Genomic DNA, 16,106 nt, shown 5'->3' on the forward strand with positions numbered 1-16,106 from the left:
AGCTAATGTTTCATAATAGGGCTGATTTTATGCTTGACATTCATACTTGTATGTATTACATGAAGTTAATCATTTTGAAACTTTTCTCATGGCTCTTAGGAGCAGATTCTTACCATAATGCACCGAATTAAATATTCCTGCCACTGTTTTGCATGAAGAATTATCGCCACCACAAACACCGCATTTATCTTTCCGGGCTTTTGAGTTTAAGACATGATCACATCCAGCTTGCTTTTAAAAAAAAAAGAAAACACTTGAAATACATGGTAAGCATCCAAGAGATAATAAAATGGCAGTAATGCATTTCTTCCCATGATGTGTATCTAACATGACAAGGATGTGGTACCCCTTTCAAGCTGACAAAGGTTGAAAACTCATACTGTCTACAGCCTGTCATTTACAATGCTGCCTTGGCTCTGTTACCATCATGATGCTGTTAGAAATGAAGACTCTCAGGACCTATCCACGTCCACTGAATCCAGGTTCACAGTTTCCCCGCCTCAGGTTCACGTTTTTAACAAATGTGTGATGTGTGTAGAGATTAAAGTTTGACATATGCTGGTCAACAAATAAGCACAGTCAATGAGAAAAAAAATGCTCAGCAATGGCGGGGTGGGGGGAGAGGCAGGAGGTAGTGGGATGAGTTATATCTAATTAAAGATTCCATGCCCATCTTCTGGGAAAAGCCACTGCACACTTGAGGCTAGGAATGACATTTACAGCCAGGATCTCAGTACTGACATTTTCCAGTTTTCCAGGAGGGTAGAAAATTTGATTTGATGTGAAATCCACTGTGTTAACATATTAGTTCTGCATAAAGGGCAAAGAATGGTCTGGAACTTTCCCTATCCAAGAGTTTAAAGTAGAAAAACGCTTTCAGAGAGGCTGGGAAACCCCACATTCCTATGCCTTTTGTTCCACTGTGTGAACGGAACTCATCTTGAAAAAGAAACTCAAGGTGTTTCCATGGAGTGGACCTAGAAGGGAGTCTACATTTCAGAACCAGAGGGGGAGGGTGCACTTATAATCAAACCTGACAGATGAGGAAACTCCAATTGGCCTGTGGACCACGTGCAAGGAACAGACACATTAACTCAGCACCGGAATGGATTAGGAAGGATTTCTGACAGTGGTTTCAGACTCTCATGAAATCACTGCTCTGATACCAAGCTAAGCTAGCAGTTTCTCTATTTAACCTTCCAAGAACAACACATAGGCACCAAGATGAATGGTGAGTGATGTGAAACTCTCTCCTGACATCTTTGTGGAGTCCAGCTATGCATTCTAGAAAAACGCGCTATCAGGACACATTTGGGCTTAACCTTCAATGCTCAGGTTATAGTAAAGGAATGTGAATGTGAACTGGTATAAATTGTCAAGGGCAAGTTTTGTGCAGAGACCCACTGAGATTGACAAGATCCAGGGAAAGGCTAGGGTAGTGGTTCTCAGGCTTTGCTATAAGGATGCCTCAGAATCAATGGTCTAATGCTAATGGTCCGCAGAACAAACTTTTGAACCAGTGCCCAGGAGATAGGACTCTGAGAACAGCAGCTGCCATCCTGTCAAGGAAGTCACAAACCTCAGCCTGACAGCAAGAAGAAAACACCATATGAGACTTACCCGGCAAAGGCCTTGCACACAGATATCGTTTGTGTCCTGCCCACAGGGAGTCCCATCAACCACTCTGTCTCGGAGCTGATAGTAGGCTGTGTTCCCCGCCACTCTGCAGAACAACTTGCACCGATCCTTCATCAAAACTAGAGAGGAGAAACATGACACCCTTGTGACTTCTTTGCCTGGAGCCAGAGCCAGCCTGCCAACCATGGGCATCAGCCCAGAACTACTTACTTCCGCTGTACTTAGGGACCCAGCGCACGTTTGGGAGCAGACCGTTGATGTTAAAGTGTTTGCCATCGAAGTGAGCACACTGCTCATCTCGGAAATCCCTCTTCTGCTTCGGACAGGGCTCTGTGTTGCAAGACTTAAACTTCATTCTTCGTCCCACACAGTACTTGCCACCATTTTTTGGCCTGAGGCAAAGTAAAAACACACACAACATTCTATTATACAGGTCATTCATTCCTTCAGGACTGTTTTCTAGGGGAAAAAAATTGAGGTGACCTGTGAAAGAGGGAAGGGCCAGGGCTCCGATTCTGAGCTCGCGTTCCTCCTTCAATAAGACAAAGAAAAATGTGGGCAAGTGACTTAACTTTTGTAAACCCTAATACTTGACCTAGGATATAGGATGCTAAACCCTTATAAGGCTGTCTAGATGACCAAAATGCCATGGAGTGTTGTTTTATGGAGGAAAACACAAAACCTGAATCTGAGACTATACTGTTTGTCTTCTTTTTCTTACAAATTTTCAGTCCTACCATTTTTTTTTTGCCAGTTCTGGGCCTTGAACTCAGGGCCTAGGTGCTGTCCTTGGACTTTCTCAAGGCTAGAGCTCTACCACTTGAGCTTCAGCACCACTTCCAGCTTTTTTCTATGTATGTGGTACCGAGGAATTGAACCCGGGTCTTCTTGCATGCAAGGCAAGCACTAGACTAGGGCAAACTCCTGGCCCCCCAGCCTTTCCATTTTTATGCCTAGATTTATTATTGTTGTTGTAGAGCTAAAACTCAGGGCCTGGGCAGAGTTACTTTAGCTTTTCATTTCAAGACTAGCGCTTTGCCACTTGAAGCACAGTTCCACCTCTACTTCCAATTCTTCTGGTAGTTAATTGGAGATCAGTCACAGATTTTCATTTATTTTTTATTTATTTATTTGCCTAGAACCATGATCCTAAGTAGCTAGGATTACAGGCATGAGCCACCCATGCCTAACTAGTATGTCAATTAAAAAGCAAACAAACAAACAAAAATTGTTAAGGACAGGTCCCCTTCCCTCGTGATTCTATGTAAGCTACCAGTCCCTTAGAGCTCCATTCTTCACATGGCCCTGCAAGGCTGGATATGAGTGGGAGAAGCCTCTGTCTCCACATCTGATAAATATCTGCTGGGTAGCTGGCCACTCTCCATCTACCACCTGTGCCTTACACTCTGGGGAGATGGGTGGGGGAGGAACACACGCCCTTCCATCCCTACTCATCAGCCCGCCCCATCCTCCCTCCTGACAACCATTGTTTTGTTTTGTTTTGTTCTACAAATAAAATGGAATAAAGGGCATGTCTCCGGATTTTGACTCACTCACTAGAAGAAGGAGAGAGCACACTGGTTCCATTACCTTTGTGTGAACCAGAGGATGGAGTGCATCTTGCGAAGCATGACCGTGAAAATTTATTCCTGGCATGCAACATGTAGATTCCAGATGTGACCCAGGGTGCAAATTATACAACACCTCCACCAGCAGTCAGCAGCCGGCCCCATTCACCACCAACTCTCAAAAGGAATCGCATTTTGTCCACTAGTTGGTACGAGCACCAACTCTGAACTTGGCCAGGCACTCTCAAATGCCCCTGCAGGGGCACTCAGGTCGCAGGAAGAAACGCCTGACACTACTATGAATGAATGGGCTTTTCCCATCCAAGATGTGCACAGTGAAGTAAGGAACATAGATGTTGCAAATATAAGATGGTGACTCTGGGTAAGCTTCCCGGCTCTCCGAGTGCTGAGCCCCTCTGCAAAACCTGCCACATACTAGAGGAGCTCATAGAGTGGGATAACATCGGCCAATATTTTTCATGAAAAAGGCTACATTGAGAATGCCCAACGGCAGGTAACAACAGCAGGGTCTGTGTTCAAGTGCTTCCCCATCAAGTACAATGATAGCCATGTGGTTTATATCTGCATTGTGCATTTGACTTGCCAGAATTCTTTCAATTCTTTCCCCAGAACAGGGCAGATGAGTACTTTTATATCAAGTTCAGAGAAAGGAAACTCAGAGAAATGCAGGACTTTTCCCAACATCACACAGCTAGTAAAAAGAGCAGAGTCAGGACTAGAACCTAAGTTGCCCAGGTCTCATGCTCTTTATTCTACATTATCCACGGGCTGTGGGATGATCTGGCCTCGTTCTTGGGAGCCTTTGAGAAATGCAGCCTTGGTTCTTGGATGCCAAATCTTCTCATTATGAAGACACCCCAATCTCTTACACATATGACAACATAGAACACATATGACTAATGAGGAACACACTCCTGCTTGAGTAAAATGTGTTTCAAAGGTCCTAAAAGGAGCACCCCCTCTATTTTTCCTGAGGCAGAAGTTATCATTATGGATTCTTTTCTAAAATATCCAACTGCGTACATTGGATGGATCATGGATTTATTGTCCAGAAGTATCGTATATTTCATTCTCTTTAAAAATAATTTTTAAGTTGATTTGCTTTGACTTTCTTATGTAACAAGTCTCAAACAATTTTTGAAATTGATCAAATGCAGCAGATATTTAGACTACAGATAGCTGTTTATTACTGTGTGGCTTTCCCAGAGGGAAACACTTTGCACCCTGCTTGCTCTGACTATGGAAAACAGCTCTGTCATTTATTTATTTTCACTAAATGACACTTTAAACCTAGTACCAGGGGCTCACACCCATAATCCTAGCTGCTCAAGAGGATGAAATGTGAGGATCACAGCTTGAAGTCCGCCCCAGGTAGGCAGACCTGAGAGACTCTTATCTCTAATTCATCAACCAAAAGCTGGCAGTGAAGGCATGGCTCAAGAGGTAGAGCCAAGAAAGAGCGAACGACCTTGAAATCAAGCACCAGCAACGAACACAAAAACAGAAGTACACATGTAAGAGGCATGACTATACAGGCTGATAAACATGCCTGTTAGAAACAAAGGGTATGAATCAGAAACAAAAGGTATGAATCCTAACTGTCCTACTGCATAATGGTGTAGCCTTGGGAAAAGGTTTCATGTCACTGGGCCTCAGTTTCACTGTAAGGAAGGATGGCATAACTTCACAGAGCTATTGACACTCTTCAAAGAACTGACCTTCACGCAGGTGTCTGCATATCAAACTCATTCCCTGACTTCTCTACCTGCACTTTATGGAGAAGAAGGTTATCATTTCTTCCTTAATTATGCATATGACTTTAATGAATGTAAATGGGCTCTTTTGCACTGGATGGCCTTACTTCTGTTCTAGAAAATGTGGTTTGCTTGACTTCATATTCTATATAATAGGAAAAGTTTTAGTCAACTGGACTTGCTTATTGGCATAAAAATATTAATCTCACAATTTAATAATTTAGATGGCTAAGAATACTTCTTTCCATGTAGGCAAATAATGAAAATTGTAGGAAATTCAGCTTTAGAGAATACTAACTGCAATTTCTAACTAGTAAAAATCTTTTAAGGTAATGCAGGCTGAATCAGGATAAAAAGGGTATAAGAAAATTGCTAGGTTAATTACCATTATGTTCCACCAAGTTGGATCTTCCTTTCAAACACATATCATACAAGCAGGACAGTTAGCTCACAGAGGAAGACTGGGACAAGGTTAAAGAATGTTTTGCAAAGATCAACAGATGTCTTCTGTCCATACAGAAAACTAAATCTTTGGCCTGCAAATGGTTTGAACAGAAATATTACCTTCTTTGCCTGTTTTTTTTTTTTTTTGTGCCAATACAAGGGTTTAAACCCAGGGTCTTAAGCTTATACCCTTTTCTTGCTGGTAAAAGAACAATCATGTGTCTTAAAATACAGAGCTCGAGCCTGGAATTTTGGCTGCTTAATAAATGAGGTCTCTTGGACTTTTCTGCCCATGCTGTTTATAAACAGTAATCCTCTATGCCTCAGCCTTCTAAGAAGCGAGGCTTGGCCTTCGTGTATATTTATAATGCATTAAGGCAGGCAAATTTTAGGCTAGTACAGGTGATTTATAATGATACAAGAGGTATCCCTAGAAGATAGTGTGGTTCATATACCAAGAGGTTTATAAGAGGAGTCTGATGGCCCCTGTAGCAAGGAACTAAGTAGGTAGGAGAGCTTTACCAGCCTATGTTCAGGGAGCCTTCCAAAGGAAGCAGTCAATGTGTGAGGCTGGATACGTTACTTCTGTGTTAATGAATGTTCTTCCATATAACTGATTTTGAAAACAAGTAACTCTTTTGAAACACACACACACAAAGTTCATCTAAATTCAAAGTCATATTTCAAAGAAAAATTGCTGCAATTTTGCTGCCAAAAAATTTGCTTTTCTGGGGGATAAAATAGACATATGTCTTAAATATTCTTATTAAATAAAATTTCACAAATAGTTGCTATGAGGAAAGTGTCTACACAAGAAATGTTATTGGAAAATTTTACCTCTCTCCTAATTTAAAAGCAAAATAAGATCATCAGAAGAAGGAAATCTGTCTTTCTTAAGGTCTTGTTGTACTTTTGCTTGGTCTAATTTGACAATTGCAGGAAGCTCAAAGCCATATTTTGACAACAAACTAATAAGACTCAGGCCCAATGGCTTGACAATGCATCCTCTAACTCCAATGCTTCGTCTAGTTTTCCAACTTAAGTTTCTGGTGTTCCCTAATTTAACATTTACTCTCATACTTACTGCTTCAGAAACCATGTGATTACCGGTCCAATCAATGACATTTTGAAACAAAAAAAAATGATAGCTATTAATAACATCTCTAAGGGAAGAGACATCAACTGGGAATCAACTGCAAACCAGGATGTATGATCATGTTATGTGAAGAGCATGGATTACCACTGAGAGTAAGGCCTGAACACAATGGCTCAAATCTAGCGTCTTGGGAAAAAGAGATAGAGAAATTATGGTTCAAATCCAGCCCAGGCATAAAAATTGGCAAGACTTTTTTTCCCCCAAACAATAGCTAGCCTTTGTGGCTTGTGTTTATTAACACAGCTACAGGGAAAGTACAAGGGCTGGGCACAGTAGTGCATGCCATCCCAGTGCCATGAGGAAACAAAGTCTAGGCTGAACCCAGGTATAAAGATGACCCTATCTTAATTGGAGGTATGGTTGATATGGCAGAGCACCTTCTTAGCAAATTTGAAGTCCTGAGTTCAACCCCTATTACTGTCAAAAACAAACAACAAAAAAGAACTCTGAGGTTAAAAAAATAAATAAAACAATCAGTTAGAGGTATACTGTCAGGGCTTCTACCTAGATCGCCTCACATTTCCTCTACAATGTCCCAGTTCAGACCAAAAATGTGGTAGAGGCACATACAAAGTTAGAAAGAATACTGTTTCTATCACTTGATCATTGGTCCATGGTAGAACCCAAAGTATACAGCAAAGCTTATCATGGTTCTTGCTTTCTGATCAGAAGCAGGGGGAAGGGAGGAACTCCTAAAGATATAGCATAAAATTACTCAGGAGGCTGAGATATAAGGATCATGGCTTGAAGTCAACCTGAGCAAGAAAATCCATGAGAACAAAAACCGGAAGTGGCACTGTAGTTCAAGTGGTAGAGTGCTAGCTTTGAGCAAAAAAAAAAAAGAGCCCAAGGATAGCACCCAGGCCCAGAGTTCAAGACCAGACCCAGGACCATTAAAAAAAAGTCTGAATGCTATCGAAATACATTCTTCTCAGATTCTATCTTATTATGAAAACAAACACAACAATCTAGTACTCTCATGTAGACCTACTACTATCTTGAGTCCTAGAACTGGAGCTATTTGAAGGCTTTCCACGATGAGGAAGGGTGTCTTCCCAACGAGAAGGGACTGTGCCCTCACATCACTTGAGAGGCATGACAGCAGGCTCTGCCGCCTCCCATATAATGAGACATCTGCTCCAAGAATCTCTCTGTGCAAGCTTTCACCCTAAGATTTTTGGATCTGATTTTCCCTACTTTACATCCCCTTTCACTTTTCAAATGAACTCTCTTCATTTCTATTGTAACCTCTAGATTGAGAAACAGTCTGTCCCCTTCCTCAATTAACAGGGGCATCCTGATGTGCAAATGACCTGGAGGAGCTTTAATAGAATGGTGTCAATGCTGACACTCAACTAGGTAGATTGGGTTTTGTTTTGTGTTTTTTTTTTTTCTTTTTTAAACCTCCCATAGCAAACAGCAAGGACAAGGACTTCTAATTGAGGTCTTTAATGATCAGTTCTTAACTTCTGAATGTGAGGACCTTTGTTTCACTTTGAAGCTCAAAACCCTTTTTGCTGAGAGCTTCACACTGGGTGATTTTCTTTGTCTAGCCATTCCAATTATGGAGTGATTTATCTCTTTCCACTTTACTTCTAGAGTTGCTCTACAACTGGCGGTGGGGGGGGGGGGTGGGAGGGAGGAGAGGGAGAGAAAACCCAAGATGAAAAAGATGGCTCAAGGCATCTTTTGAATGGAGATTCTTAAATCAAAAATGTTAAAAAAAATCGAAAGTGTCAGCAACTTGAAATATGGCACTTATGAAATAATAGTTTTGATCAATGCAGATACCAGTTAGTTCGGATAGATTTCCACTTGTAAAAATTCTATCTGTTATGAGATTTAAACCTTTGATTTAAATACACACATGTGTATTGTTGAACTTTTAATCAATCAACTTTAAACTCATCAATATATACATAGGACACACTGTTGAGTTTTAAAAGTAATATGCACTTATTTAAATCACATACTTCTTTATATGTAATACATATTATTTCCACAAGCATAAATATATAATAACAAATATATACATAAGCATATAGATATATATGTAACAAAGCTCTGAGATGACACACATCGAACTATTTTGAGGGGGAAGGAATAATGCTAAACATTTATGTGTGAATCTAGTACAAAAAACATCGAATAAAAAAATGTAAGCTATCTAGAAAATATAATCAATCATCATTTTTATCTACAGTTACTGTGCTGGTTTTATAGACCGGTCAGTGTTTCACGGCTCTTTAGTTGTCTTTATAGAGATAAAGATTAAGTAGATATATGTAAATTGGATTGTGAGCAAAACCAAATTAAATTGATCATCATTGTGAGTTGTATGACAGAGCATTTATGTAAACCAGGGCCTGTAAACAAGTTTCCTACAGCTGTGTTCTTTTGGGCTACATAACTCAGATTTTCCTTGCAGAAAACAGACAACATTAGTCTCTTTCCCCTCCTCTGGACATTCAGCTGATCTAAGCAGCCCCTGCTCAGCTCCACCGCACACTCCTTGTACTATATACTGTGTCTCAGGGCATGGCACTAATCCATCTCATCCTTTACTTCAGTGCCTTTTTTTCTTTATAGCAATAGTGTTTGCAGTCCTACTCTATAGTGTTAAAAAAATAGATCTTTCTACATGAACTCATGTTTCATAATCCCAAAGCATCTGGGGTTTTACCAAAGTAGTCGCTGGGTGTCTGTATGGTGACAATTAGCAAATGATCTTTTGAGCCCTGGAGTTTGGGATCAGGCTGACCATCACAGCAAGAGTCTACCTCACAAAATCACAAACATGAGAGTAATTACAGCAATGAATAAAGCATTCCTATTCTATGAATAATGGAAACCATTTTGTTTCTATTCTATTCTTCTTCGGTTCCCCAACCTACAACGGCCCAGTGTTAAGTCTGAGAACTTGCTATACAAACTGCTGCTTACTTTTACTACTGAAGTATTCTGTTCAACAGAATATATACTTCTCAGCTATTCCACATACAAAAGCATGAGCCGTGTAGCAGACACATTTCATAGCAAAGGACCTGATGAGGGAAACCATACCAGAGAAAGAAGGTGCTTGCAGAAGGAGTGTTGGGGCAGAGTGAGTCTAGGCAGCCCTAGAAGTCTGCCTGAAGGACAGACACCAGGGAGGACTTACTCAGGTCTGTTGCACTCTCTGATGGCTGTTTTAATGCCGCCTCCGCAAGTTCTTGAGCAGGAACCAAAGTGACTCCAACCTCCCCAGGCTCCATCAGTCGGAGGGACATCCATTTCTTTGGGAACACAAAATCCAAACTTGCAGTGCTGTATTTGATAAGGGGAACAGTGAGGAAAAGCTTGGTGCTGAGTCACAGTAGGACCTGCCATCCTCTTAAACATACCATACTATTTCATCGCTTTCAGATGTTAGCCATCCACCATTTGCAAGAGTAATGGCATCATGGGGCTTGTAATCTTGTGTTTATTCATCTTTACTGATCCTTTAACCCCCTCCCCTCCCAAAAAGAAAAAATAAAGTGATGGGTTTCAAGCGACTAGATGACTTCAATGGCCAACTTTAAGCTGCTCCATTAGGCTGCAGACTTGGAAAATGGGCTAATGGATTGTGGACAGAGCCCAAGTAAGTTATAGGATTTACAGAGCCAATCCCCATTAACAAGGCCTAGAGATATTACAAGCCTGGTAAAATGTCTTTTATTACTCCCCCATGAAATAGAACACTCAATTTTAATTAAATAGGAGAGAAAAAAAAACAAAACTAAAGAAAGCGAGGTATGAACTCACTCCAAGAAAGCACTTAGGATCAAACTCAAGGAACCGTGGACACACTTCAGAGCCCTAAGTTTTATTACTTTTTTGGTTGTTGTTATTCATAGTTTCAGATTCCCTAGTGAAGCAGGAAGAAGGACTCAATGTTTACAAATAATCAAAACAAATCAAAGAAAGAAAGAATACACCTCAGTAGGACAGGAAGGGGAGAAATCCATTTTGACCTTCGGTTATTGTTGTTGTGGGAAGTGCTGACATACAGTGGAGGTCACTGATCAAAAACAAAGGGAGGCCTCAGTGGTGCAGGAGGGTGAGGCCATGGCTCACTGAGATCTCTGAAGTAAAGCAATGAAGGATAGAAAACTAGGCCTGAGTGGGGTGGAGTCAGCCAGGATAAAAGCCTAAACAAGAGGCAGGTAAAGGGTTAGAGGGACGGGAAATCTAGGCCTCCCAAGAAAATAATGGTGGCCTGTTACTTAGAATGACCAATCAAGCTTTCTCTAACTAAATTTCTCTAACTCTGTTTTCCTCTTCCAGAATCTGAGGGATGATGGGCCCTTTCCCTGGGCTGTTTGGCTAAAGCTTAAAGATTCTGCATCAGTAGTTGGGACAAGTGGGTACCCATGTAAGGGGGGGCTGAGGATTGACCATTTGCCTCCCGACCAGACATTTTACCTCATCTCTGCAAAGTTTATCAACATTTGCTAGAAGATATACACACGTGAATAAAACAGAGCAGTGACCTCATCTAGAGTCCCTGGCCTAGCACAAATGTACCAAGAGTCACATACAAGGATTTCTAGAAGTCGCAATTTAAAAGTTAAAAAAAAAAATCCTGGGTTAGACAGTACCTGCTTAGCAAGCACAAGGCACAAGGTCTGCTCTGACTACCAAAAAAAAAAAAAGGTGCAAAACTTTAAGGAGGCTGAAGTGTGGTTCGTGCGAGTGGTTGAGCACCTGCCTGGCTAGCATAAGGCCTGACTTCAAGCTCCCATTGATTTTGCATAGCCCAGTAGATCTAAAACACTATTATTTCTACAAATAAGTAACATAAAAATAGGACTATAGGGGCGGGGAGTTTGGCCTAATGGTCTCGTGGTAGAGTGCTTGCCTAGCCACCACAAAGACCTGGGTTCCTCTGTATCACATACATAGAAAAGGTCAGAAATGGTGCTGTGGCTCAAGTGGTAGAGCTCTAGCCTTGAGAAAGCCCAAGGACAGTGCTCAGATCCTGAGTTCAAGCCAGGACTGGCAAAAAAATAAAACAGGAGTATAGCAGTCTTTACTTTTCGGGTTTTTAGTTATGTCAGTCTCCCAGGGAAAGGAAATATTACATACCCTGTATATAAGCAATTAATAAGTTTTAAATAATGTTGACCATAGAATATTATCGTAATTATTTCATTTTACTATTTGGTCTCTTTCTGTGCCTAATTTGTAAATAAAGCTTTATCCTAATCATGAATGTGAGTAAAAAACAGCAGATACACAGTTCAGAACTATCCTACATTTCAGTCTCTTCCACAGTGGATTACAGGGGACTGGGATCATTGTGGCAAAACATTTTCAGGCTTTTTTTTGTATTCATACTAATTCTTTAGAGCCTATGCATACACATGTACATCTCAAATCACAGTCATATTAGTGATAGCTACTGTCACTAAGTCATTGCAGGGGGACACAGGTTTAAGAGCTAGACAGGTCTAGCTTCAATGGCAGCTCTTGCAAAAATTAACTCTGTGAAGCCAGATATCAGTGGATCACATCTATATTCCTAGCTACTGAGGAGGCTGAGATTTGAGGACTAAAGTTCAAAGCCAGCCCAAGCAAGAAAGTCCACAAGACTCTTATCTCTAATTAATCAACCAAAAAGCTGAAAAAAATAAAGAAAAAAATGGAGCTACGACTTAAGTAGTAGAGTACTAGCTTTGAGGGAAAATGCACAGAGGCTTTGACAAGTAGCAACATGCTCATATATACACATATACACACGTGTGTATACATGCACACACACATGTGTATACATGCACACACACAGCACAAACCTGGTCTCTCATGACCTCATGCACCTGTCATCAGAACTCTGTACATTGCCTAACTCTTGTACTAGTTTTCTGTGTCCAGCAAAGAGTCAAACTGTTTATACTAAAATAAACTGGACCTGATCTGAACAAAATTTCCAATATGCAACTGCCCAAATCCAGCTTCAAATCTTACTCTAACAAGGTCAATTTTTTAAAATTCTTTAAAGGGAAGAGAAGATTCCTATAACCATTCATAGATTTTTGTTAATAAGATACTTCGTGCAAATACACTTATCCCCTGCTGATACTTTGCACTTGATTCTCTTGATCCCTCTATTTTTCACACCTTATTTCCATGCAAGATACAACTCCAGAGTCATTTTTTTTTTATTAAGCACTCTCAAGAGCCACAGAAAGAAATGTAGGTTTACCATTCAGCACTGGGCTCAAACATGCCCAAGTCCCTTTCTAAAATAAAACTTCTGATTAAAAGCCAGTCCACAAATTCAGTTCTTCCTAATGATCACAGCATTCATGCATATCCAGGCAAGAGCAAACACCCGATAAATAAAGGAAATCAGTGTTTGAGTTTCCCACATCCAGAAAGTGGATCAAAAGGGTAAAACGGCCCAGCATTTCCACACACTGCGGATGGGGGCAAGTGGAATATTTGCACCAATTTCACCTATTTTACCAGACACATGTGACAAACCCTTCCCTCTACCTGAGGACAGCCATTATTTGAAGGCTGTTGGACCAACAGTTAAAATAAAGCCAACCTTTTTAAGTGTCCAAAGGCATTAGCTGACGTTTTACAGAGGTGAATGTTTTTAAAGAGGTCAGAAGCAGGGCTCGGAGGTCAATTTTATTTTAAGGGGGTTTAAACCCAAAGGGTTTCAAATTTCAAAAACAAGGTAGGAATGAAAACATGAATGGATTTAACAAGAGAATAGAGATAATGAAGACACATTAGTGGAATCATGCATTAAAATAACTGGGTGTCAGCAGGAGAGATAGATTCCTGCTGGCAGAAATTGGAGAATGAGAGAAAAAGAAAAACAGAAAGGAAGAGAGAGAAAAAGAGAAAAGGGGGAAGATAACTGAGTCTCACATAATGAAGATGAGAGAGAGAGACAGAGAGAGAGAGAGAGAGAGAGAGAGAGAGAGAGAGAGAGAGAGAGAGACAGAGAGAGAGAGAGAGAGAGAGAGAGAGAGAGAGAGAGAGAGAGAGAGAGGGGGGGGGGAGGGGGAGGGGGTAAAGAGAGGAAGACCCAGACTGCCAATTCTATTCAGTCAACAGAAAAAGGTTACAAGGAGTTTCTAGGCCAACATAACTGTCCCTTTTGGCATCTAAACACTGCACACTTCCCCAGCATTTACATACACCCACGCCTGTAAGGTTTTTTCATGAAAGCTGTTAGACTTGGCTACTTTTCTAATACCCAATTAAGAACACACCTATCTTTTTCTTGGCACAGATGCTTTTCTAAAAACTGCTGAGAGCATGTCCTTAGGGTTGCTTCAGGCCTGCTGCTGCACCCCCAACCCACAGACAGGGCCTTCTGTAGGCTTTCCTGACGTTCCCCCATCCCTGGTAGACTACAGCATCACCCTCAAAGCTCCTTCTCTTCAGCTTCTTTTGAAAAAAGCACAAGTGAGCACATTGCTAGATTTTTCTATGTACCAGGATTGGCTAAGGTAACACAGTACTTCGGGAGCTTGGGAATCCATTCAAGAAAGCTTAACTAAATGCAATCTGTTTCTTTCTTGTGGATTTCCCAGAAGTAACAAGTATGAGAGGCATGCTGGTAGGTGCAGATCTCACACTAAGAAACATAATGCAATATCTGGATTTGGGGGAGATCCAACAGATTTGATATAAAAAAATAGAACTGGCACGCTCTCTCTCTTAAGCCTGATCAAGTAGTCACCTAGGTGTCACATTGTCTTCTCTTATCAATTGGCAGCAGACATCAGGATCACATCTTTAAAAGGACACTGCCATCACAACATGTGTGCGCGTGTGTGTGTGTTGCTTTTTTGAGACAGGGTCTGACTATGTAATCTGTTTGAGCTCAAACTTGCAATCCTACTGGCTCAGTCTCTTGATTGCTGGGATTACAGATGTGTGTCACCGCACTCAAATGAGGTCATGTCTTGTTTGTGTGAGAATGAATGCCATATGTGATTCCTTTTGTTTGGGGGGATATAGTGGAGTTTGAGTTCAGAGCCTCATTCTTAGTAAGCAAGACATTACCATGAGTCATGGCCTAGCCATTTTTATGTTGTATATATTTTTTCAGATCCTAAGGATTTATTTTCTTACGTTTTTGGCTGGCACTGGCCTTGGACTACCATCTACACAGCTATAATCACAGGAGACATAACACCTCATCTGTCTTATTGGCAGATGGGGTATTGCTAACATTTGCCCAGGCTGGCATCAAATCACAATCTTTCTCATCTCAGCCTCTCTGATAGCTGAGATTATAGGTATTCATCACAATGACCAACATTTACTTTCAATTCTTAATGACTGAAATAGAAACCTGAAATTCATCTTCCCACACAAGCTTGTTTGTTATCCTATCATACCAACATGCTAAATTAAATGTTGTATAAAGAATACAAGACTCACTCTTAGTCCAAAGAGATACATTTCTTTTTTGAGCCAATCAATGTGAACAGTCTCTTTACCCATGTCTCTGTACAGATTTTGGTAGGAGGTTATTGGATAAAGCTATGCTTGCAACTGTTGGGGTCCCAGCCAGACCCATCCTCCTCTCAAGTCCACTACAAAGTCAGCTTCTTTATAATTTAACCCTTGAGCTCCTAAGTACCCAGAGTGGTGAGTTAAGAAACCAGGGCTCACTCTTCTTGTTTGACCAGGGGACAGTGAAGAGGCTCAGGGCACTGACTAACAGCCATGGAACCTTTGCTCCCTGAAGAACCATGGGCTGGAACTGTAAATGGCAAAGCCTGCCAGACACAGAAGGGGAGGCTCAGACTTAAATGACTTTGATTCTTCATTCCCCTATCTGTATCATTAGGGAGAGAAGAAGAAAAGTCTATCACATCTTAAGAGCCACTTCAAGGAGTCATTCTGGGTGCTATTATGTCAATGAAGTCAAATGGAAGGAAATAAAAAGGAAGTGAAATTAAATCATTCAAAGTGAGTGGAGTTGAAAAGGGGAAGAGGAGAACATGTATGCATAGATAGATAGATAGGCAGACAGACAGATATTATATGTGTACATGTATGTATGTGTGTACATGTATACATATATACATAACACATATATACATATATGCATATATTATGTATATGTACATATGTATAATATATGCACATATATTATGTATATATACATGTATAACATGTATACATATATACACACATCATTATATATACATTATTTACATATACACATATAACTAGAATGTCAGAAACATCAGTCCAGGGATAGTATCATTCATAAAAGCCATTATCCCTATGAATTAAAAAACTCGGCATTTATGTATCTAAACATTTTGTTACCAAAATTGAGAGGGCCAGATAATAGACATCACTAACACCCTGCCACTGTTTTCTATGTGCCTGGGGGGCAGGAGATTAAGTTAATCATACCCTTGGGTGTGTGAGACCCTGTTATCACTGGGCCCCACAAGGAGCGGAGTTTGTTTAGTTATTAACAGACCGGTGGGAACCACTGTCACCAACTCATGAGAA

General features: G+C 40.7%; 1 protein-coding gene across 1 annotated transcript in view; it reads right to left on the bottom strand.

Annotated features, from left to right (window-relative positions):
- Adamts9 (ADAM metallopeptidase with thrombospondin type 1 motif 9) overlaps positions 1-16,106 on the bottom strand; it is a 139,405-nt gene that overhangs the window by 87,664 nt on the left and 35,635 nt on the right. The window contains exons 12-15 of the mRNA XM_090323539.1: positions 9,742-9,887; positions 1,849-2,030; positions 1,621-1,757; positions 114-231 (exon numbers count right to left, since the gene is read on the bottom strand). Of these exons, the coding sequence (XP_090179665.1) occupies positions 114-231; positions 1,621-1,757; positions 1,849-2,030; positions 9,742-9,887 (583 nt within the window). The remainder of the gene's footprint in view (positions 1-113; positions 232-1,620; positions 1,758-1,848; positions 2,031-9,741; positions 9,888-16,106) is intronic.

This window comes from Megascapheus bottae, chromosome 2 (genome assembly GCF_031878675.1).
Source record: "Megascapheus bottae isolate mThoBot1 chromosome 2, mThoBot2.hap1, whole genome shotgun sequence".
Classification (NCBI taxonomy): Eukaryota; Metazoa; Chordata; class Mammalia; order Rodentia; family Geomyidae; genus Megascapheus; species Megascapheus bottae.